General features: G+C 47.8%; 1 protein-coding gene across 1 annotated transcript; it reads right to left on the reverse strand.

The window, feature by feature from the left end:
• Positions 1 to 388: 388 nt before the first annotated feature.
• Positions 389 to 7,273, reverse strand: RPS10 (ribosomal protein S10). The gene is made up of 6 exons (XM_047858026.1): positions 7,153 to 7,273; positions 6,212 to 6,361; positions 5,814 to 5,985; positions 3,605 to 3,682; positions 1,277 to 1,332; positions 389 to 480 (listed from the first exon to the last, which is right to left on the reverse strand). Exons 2-6 carry the CDS (start codon positions 6,359 to 6,361, stop codon positions 439 to 441), a joined length of 498 nt encoding a protein of 165 aa, XP_047713982.1. The 5' UTR covers positions 7,153 to 7,273; the 3' UTR covers positions 389 to 438.
• Between the last annotated feature and the right edge of the window lie 208 nt (positions 7,274 to 7,481).

A 7,481-nucleotide genomic window follows, 5' to 3' on the forward strand; every position in this document is an offset into this window, starting at 1 on the left:
GATTTTGTGCAATCTTGATGCAGTTTTCTCCTGATTTGTATAAGCCCTAAGCTTTGAGAAGGTTGAGAGTTGTTAATTCCAGGGCTAACAAAACAGCTACCTTCCTGCCACACAGAGTAGCACCAGCATGGCTCCGTCTAGTGAAGATGCTAACTTTCCAACTACCCCCCAGTATGGTAACCATGCTGGATGGGACTCAACAGGGGAGCACGTGCTGCAACAGACGGCCCGTGTCTCAGCCAAGTACTGCAGCTCTAACAGCCACAAGTGATGCCACCCTGGATGAAGACAACTCTTTAGACCTATACTGTCTTGCCCCATTTACACTCTGATCCTTATATCATTCCTGTTCAGCCCACAGAATGCAAACCAAACAGGACACACAAGGTTAACTTTTTTCTGGCTACAGATTTATTCAACACAAAACAATCTCCAACTTTACTGAGGTGGCTGACCACGTCCACGACCAAATCCGCCTCTCTGCAAGAGAAAACATGACATCAGCATTAGCAGGATGCCAGACAGGCCTCATTATCCAATGTAAGGGCTCAAGACTTCAAGCTGTAACTCCCAGCCCTGCTCTTTACTAGCTACAAGGCCACCTCCTAGGCCTGTTTCCACATTTGTAAAATGGGAATATGGAGACCCATTCAAGAGTGTGCTCCAGTCACTCACACTCACACACACACACACACACACACACACACACACACACACACACACAAGCACCCCCAGCACGGACAGCTGTGGCCTCAACAGTGATATGCCAGCACCTGCCCCGAGCACTTTACCTATATCAATTAATCTCACAAGTACTCGCGACAGCTAAGACCATCACCTCTATTTTAAGGATGAGGAAACAGGCATGGAGGGAATGTGCCCAATATCACACCACCAAAAGGAAGATGAAGGACCTGATTCCACACCATCTTGGTCCTGGAGCCCAATATCCAGTTTGTAGTTCTTAACTGTAAGTTTTAGTTCACAAAACTACTTACAGCAGTTAGAATTATGATGCTCATCAATGAAGAAATCACTATGCTATATGTCGTATTGATTTGGGGTCTTAAGGTTTCAGTAACTTACATATTTATAGAAGTTTGTATGCTGTATCTTAATGTAAAAACCTGGTTCATATTTCTCTGGGAGGGGGCTCCACTGCAACAAGGGGTGGGACCCACGACACTACACCGTATCCCCAGAACTTGCAGACCCCCAGGGCAGAGGCCAGAACAATGACTGCCTATCTACGGAGAGCAAACAGGGGGATACTCACAAACTGGAATTCAGTTGCTGACCCAGCCCCGGCCTCAGCTTTCTTGTCGGCACCAGCTGGAACAAGAAACATCACTTTAGAACCATCAGATGAGGTGATCTACTACAGACCAAGGGAAGCCATTTCAACAATTGTACACCATGAAGTGCAGGTAAATTATACCCAATGTTGAATCACTTCTGCCCTGTCCCTCTCCTGTGGCAGCTTTCCTTACGTCATCCTTCAGAACTCACAGTTCAAACTGCTGCCTCCTCCAGGAAGGCTGCCCAGACCACCAAGTCTGAATTATGTGCCCTTCATATAGGCCCCCACTTCCCATCGAGTTACTTACATGCTTCAGATCAGCACCTAGCTTACAGAGACAGCGCAATAAAGAAGGAAGAGATAAAGAACATAAAGGCTCACAGAAGGAAAAAGTAACTTCATTATGACCACGGTAAAGAACAAAGATGAAAAGATCTGGTGCTGCCCTGTCCTGTGTGGCAGCCACTGGTCCAAACTGAGGTGTGTGCAGAATACATCAGACTTAAAGACTTGAGAGAGTGCAAAACAATGTTTATACAGATTACATGTTAAAATAGCACCGTATTTTATTTTTCTTAAAATTTTAGTTTGAGAGCAAGAGAGAATCTCAAGGAGGTGCCATGCTGTTGGCACAGAGCCCAATGCAGGTCTCAATCTCATGAACCATGAGATCTTTTACATGAGCCAAAACCAAGAGTCAGACGCTTAACTGACTGAGCCACCCAGGTGCCCCTAAAATAACATTTTTAAAAATACTGGATTTGGGGTACGTGGCTGGCTCAATCAGTAGAGCACACAACTCAATCTCAGGGTTGTAGGTCGGAGCCCCACGTCGGATATAGAGCTTAAAAAATAAACAAATAAAATCTTGCTTTTCTCCCCTCACTCCCCCGCCCCTTTGACAAGCAAGCTATCATGTTCCCAATGCTGTACTTTTGTTCATGTTGCTCTCACCCGAAACGCTCATTCCCACTCAAACTGGGGCTCAGGCCCAACCTCACATCCTCTGGAGAACTACTCCAATTCCCCATGTGATGTGACTTTTTAAAATATTTTTTTTAATGTTTATTTATTTTTGAGACAGAAAGAGACACAGCATGAACAGGGGAGGGTCAGAGAGAGAGAGGGAGACACAGAACGTGAAGCAGGCTCCAGGCTCTGAGCCATCAGCACAGAGACCAACACGGGGCTCGAACTCCTGGACCGCAAGATCACGACCTGAGCTGAAGTCAGAAGCTCAACCGACTGAGCCACCCAGGTGCCCGGTGATGTGACATCTAATAAGAGCAACCATTAACTTTCTCTAAACTAGGGGCTGGAGAAATTCTTTCTTACTATCCAGTAAATTCAGATCAGGTGCTCATGTCTATTTCTTTTATGAAGAATCAGGAACCAGGACATGAGGCAGGTATGTGTGGAAGAAGCTGACGAAAATTCCTCTATAACCTGCTTTCGTATTACAATTAACTGCTTCTCAACAAAGATAAGGACTCTTTAAGTGGCCCACAAAGCTATGAGACCTACACCCTCACCTGACTCTCCTGTCTTCTGTGGTTGAGACAAGCTAGACCAGGTGCCTTAATGCTCATCCCACAGAGAGCTACTGGCTGACTCCCCATACCTCCTTCAGATGTTTGCTTAAATCTCGCTTCTGTGACTGAAAACCCTATTGAAAACTGCACCATCCCCCTGCTTTATTTTTCCCTGAAGCATCCACACCAGAGGCAGACTATATACTCATTTTTGCTTACCAGTCTCCTACTACTAAAATGCAATTTCAGTGAGAAGGACCCTTTATCTGTTACGTACGCTGTCTCTCCAGCTCCTACAACAGTGCCCGGTACATCACAGAAATATATATATATTGGTTGAATGAACAAACACCTGTTATTCCAAGACAATGCAAACACCTATTTAAAGACAAGATTTTGAACCATTTTTGCAATAAGAAGCAAAAGACAATTTGAATGGGCCCTGCCCGCAAGGAGCTTGCGACACAGGAACACAACCACCAACTAACAAAAGCACGTTGCTTTCTGGAAAAGTTTTCAGTTTTGCTCTACTTAAGGTCTTCAATAAAGTCTTCCGTGTCCCCAGTGAAAAGGCCTTTTCCCCTAATCCCATCTATCCAATCCCCGCACAAGGCAAGAAACATAAAGGACTCCAGCTAAAGATGACCTAAAGATTGAAACCAAGAATCTTTCCTAGTCACCTTGGCATTTTCAAGGGCTGAGCCCCAGCCAAGGTGACTGAGAATCCAGAGATCCCACCCCAATACCCCGATACAGATGATGCATTACTCACGGGGCACAGCGCTTCGTCTGTAGGTGTCTCTGTCAGCTTCCCCTCGTGTGAGTCTTGCAGGCCGCTCTCCTTCCAGACCTAGAGAAATGAAACCACACTGTGAACATAGAGCCACGTGGGAACTCTGTTGCCTCCAGGCCAAGAAAAGTGAAATTGCTCTCCTGTTCTCACTGGCAACTTAGTTACGATGAGTTCAAGGGGACAGAACTGACACAGAACTACTGGCCAGAAGTTTTGTCATCACTGACACTGGCTCCTCAAATGTGATGGAGAAAATTCACAATTAAAATGCCACCCATCTGCAAAAGTATTGCTTTCTTCTACTGCACTTCTCAACACAGATACACATCTTCCAAATACTTGGCAAAGTAAGCAATCCGACCATTTCTACAAATCTCTGAAGAGCCAAAATTTTGAACTATACCCATCTCTGAAGTGGAAAATCTCCTGTGCAAATGGGAAAGGAGGTGCTGAAAGCCCCACCTCCAACAGTCAGCATATAAATATACAGGCCACCAAGAACCCTTTAGTCCCTGGGCTGTGGGATATATGTTAAGGCAGCTTAACTTATTTCAGAGTTTCTTTATTTTGAGAGAATGAGAGAAACAGACAGAGAATGAATATGAATGAATAAATATTCCAAGCAGGCTCTGCACCAGCAGCACAGAGCCCAATGCAGTTGGTGAACTCACCAACTGGGAGATCATGACCTTAGTAGAAACCAAGAGTCAGAGGCTTAACTGAGCCACCCAGATGCCCCTAGGCAGATTTAAAAGGTACTTTTAAAACATTCTCTAAAACACTAGAAGTTAATCTCATTCTCTCTACCCAGCACCCTAGAACTTTACCTAGAATCCATGATTAGAATATAGACTATAATTGACCTGAAACACGTCTGAACTGCAGGGATCTACCCAGACACAATTTCTTTTCATAAACTAAGAGTGTAGTACAGTAAATACAGAGGCACCTCTAACCTCCACATTGTTCCAAAGGTCAAGTGTATTTTTTTTTTTTTAAGTACAAGAAGTAAGACTGAACCTGTAGTGAGTGGCTAAAATGCAAGCCAGGTCTCATTTATGCCAACTAAATCAGAATCTGTGGGGGCACAGACTGTTCTTCCCCCCGCCGGGGATTCCAAGATACAGCAGAGAACCTTTGCTCTACTGATACATAATCCCACGTAACCACGAGAATCCCCTAGGGAACGTTCACAAAAAATAGATTCCTGAGTGCTAAGAAGTCTCTCGCCAGGGGAACCTGGACAGTGTGGTGATTATCTGGTTTTAGGACACTGCACCTCATTACCCAAGCCCACAAACAGCTCCTCCCACAAAATTCCTATGACAAGTTCTTCCATAACCTAAGGAAAGAAAATCATAACCTTGACAAAACACAACTGTGAGCCAGCAGTGATCCCCCGCCAGAAGGTAATTCACCACCCTTCTCACCAGCACATCCTTTCACACTATGATTAGGAGTTTGAGTTTTGATTATTTTAATTTTTTTTAAACGTTTATTTATTTTTGAGACAGAGACAGAGCACGAACGGGGGAGGGGCAGAGAGAGAGGGAGACAGAATCGGAAGCAGGCTCCAGGCTCCGAGTCATCAGCCCAGAGCCCTATGCGGGGCTCGAACTCACGGACAGCGAAATCGTGACCTGAGCCAAAGTCGGACGCTCAACCGACTGAGCCACCCAGGCGCCCCAGTTTTGGTTATTTTAAATCAAATCAACCAGAGCCCAACGTGGGGCTCAAACTCTGAACAGTGAGATCGTGACCTAGGCCCAAGTCGGATGCTTAACCGACTGAGCCACCCAGGCACCCCTTGATTATTTTTGCTCCCATTGCCAAGAGACTGTAAATAAACTCTCCATTTCTTTCACATGTGGTAAACAGCTTTGTTCTGGACTTTTGGAGACCGGCACAATCTCTGTCCTGGAAAAGTTATTCCATGCTCTACCACATGTGCCTGGCCACAGACTATATTCTGTTTAATGGCATCACCTAGAATGGCCTGAAGACCTGGCATGATTGCAGTTCCATTACGAGTCCTACGCCAGGGGACAAAGGTTCCAGGACTTGGCCCACGGTCCAGCTGACACCAATGGTGTATTATAAGAGCCCTTTTGCTCCCCACCGTTTCACATATACCCTTCCTCTGAGAGAGAGAGCAACTTCAGAGCAGGCCTTCATGTGGGCAACATACCTTTGGGCCGCGGCCTGCCGGTCTCAGGACGGCTGCGACGCAGAGTGGCAGGCACGATCTCAGGGGGCAGGTGGAGGTAATCACGAAGATACTGGATACCCTCGTTGGTAAGGTACCAATAGAAATGTCTCCAGGCAAACTGTTCCTTTACGTAGCCTCGTGATTTGAGAGACTGTAAAACAGAAGACAACTGTCAAGATGCAACTAGAGACCCGAATCTAGAAACTTGGCGCAAAAGGAAGCTAAATTACGTAGACAAGCTTTCAGGATGTATCTACCTCAGCGCCCTTCAAGGCAGCAAGCAGCTCTGGCTGTCCTGACCTCGCCTTGGAATCTGCCTCCAACATTTAGTGGGAAATCCCTCCATCTGCACCCCACTCCAGCAGCCCCCAGGCTACCTGCATGGCTTTCATGACGTGAAGATTGGGCACATTCTTGTCTGCCAGCTCAGGGTGTTTAGGCATGTGGACATCCTTCTTGGCCACCATCACTCCCTCCTTGAAAAGGAGTTCATAAATGGCAATTCGGTTCTTCTTGGGCATCAACATCTAGAAGGAAGTGATCCATCAAGAGCATTTCTGGGCAAAATAGCCAGGGTCCAGCAACAAAGTTCATGACCCCAAACGATCACACAAAATTATCGTCCAGTGGGTTGAAATCTCAAACCACGCACTTGAAAACACGCAGGAAAGAGAAGTTCAAACTCCTCAAAACTGACACCCGCCAGTTACCCTCCTCCACCTGCCAAAAACGCTCGAGGAAGAAGGTGCCGTGACGTTTGGGCAAAACAGATGTGGGGTGGCCCTTCGCGCCAGACTTCATTCTCACACTCACGGAAGCATAATGGGGGGCGCAAACCCTGTACTCTCGGCAGTATTTGGGGGGGATTTGGGGAATTGTACCTAGCGCGGAACAGCGAGGCATGCTTTCAGGGACGCAGGACCCCAAACCGAAGGGCCAAGGCCTTCCCTCCCTCATCTCCTACCACTCTTTCACTAGAGCTGCAAGGCCAGGCAAGGAGGGAGCCCGGAGGAAAGAATTCAGGATCGAAACAAAGACGGGCAAGAGGAGCACAGTGTCCTCAAACTCGCCATTAGGGTCGCCGCGACACAAGGGCTTCCATCCCCCCCTCCTCAGCCTCCGCAAACGGGACGCCAATCTTCTTTCAGCGCCCCACTACCCGCCAAAGAGCGCCCGCGGCCCCTCTCACGACTCAGAAATAGACGCGCGGGAAGCAGGAGAGTGGCCCCTCCGCCCCGACTGCGGGGCGGAGCGGCGACTACGACAACTGGATGGCCAGGATGGAGGCCGATGGAACCCGCACCACGGAGAAACTCACCTCTGCAGCTACTACGTCCGGGACCGGGGCCGAAAAGAAGGGGCATGCGCGGCGCGGCGTCTCTTCCGGGCTGACGTGCCCCGCCCCCTGCGAGGACCCGCGGGCTGCCTGGGGTGGCCTCGGCGGTGCCTGAGGGACTGGTTGGCTCTTTGCAGCTCGGAACCTCGACCGCCTGGGGGACTCCTCGCACGTGGGAGCCGACGCCGGAGCTTGTGAGCCTGCGTGTTTTGTCGGAAAATGATCCCTTTTATGCTTGCGCAGTCCCTTCAGAAACACGCTAATTCTTTACTTCCCACCGATAATTTAACTTCTTATTGTGGAAGTAATAC

The sequence above is a fragment of the Prionailurus viverrinus genome, chromosome B2 (assembly GCF_022837055.1).
Source record: "Prionailurus viverrinus isolate Anna chromosome B2, UM_Priviv_1.0, whole genome shotgun sequence".
In the NCBI taxonomy this organism is placed as follows: domain Eukaryota; kingdom Metazoa; phylum Chordata; class Mammalia; order Carnivora; family Felidae; genus Prionailurus; species Prionailurus viverrinus.

Excerpts from the sequence above, each read along its gene's own strand:
- RPS10 (XM_047858026.1), bottom strand. The coding sequence starts at position 6,361 with ATGTTGATGCCCAAGAAGAACCGAATTGCCATTTATGAACTCCTTTTC. Across the intron at positions 5,986-6,211 it reads ACGTCATGAAAGCCATGCAG|TCTCTCAAATCACGAGGCTA; the intron begins GTAGCCTGGGGG and ends TCTGTTTTACAG. Across the intron at positions 481-1,276 it reads CAGCAACTGAATTCCAGTTT|AGAGGCGGATTTGGTCGTGG; the intron begins GTGAGTATCCCC and ends TTTCTCTTGCAG.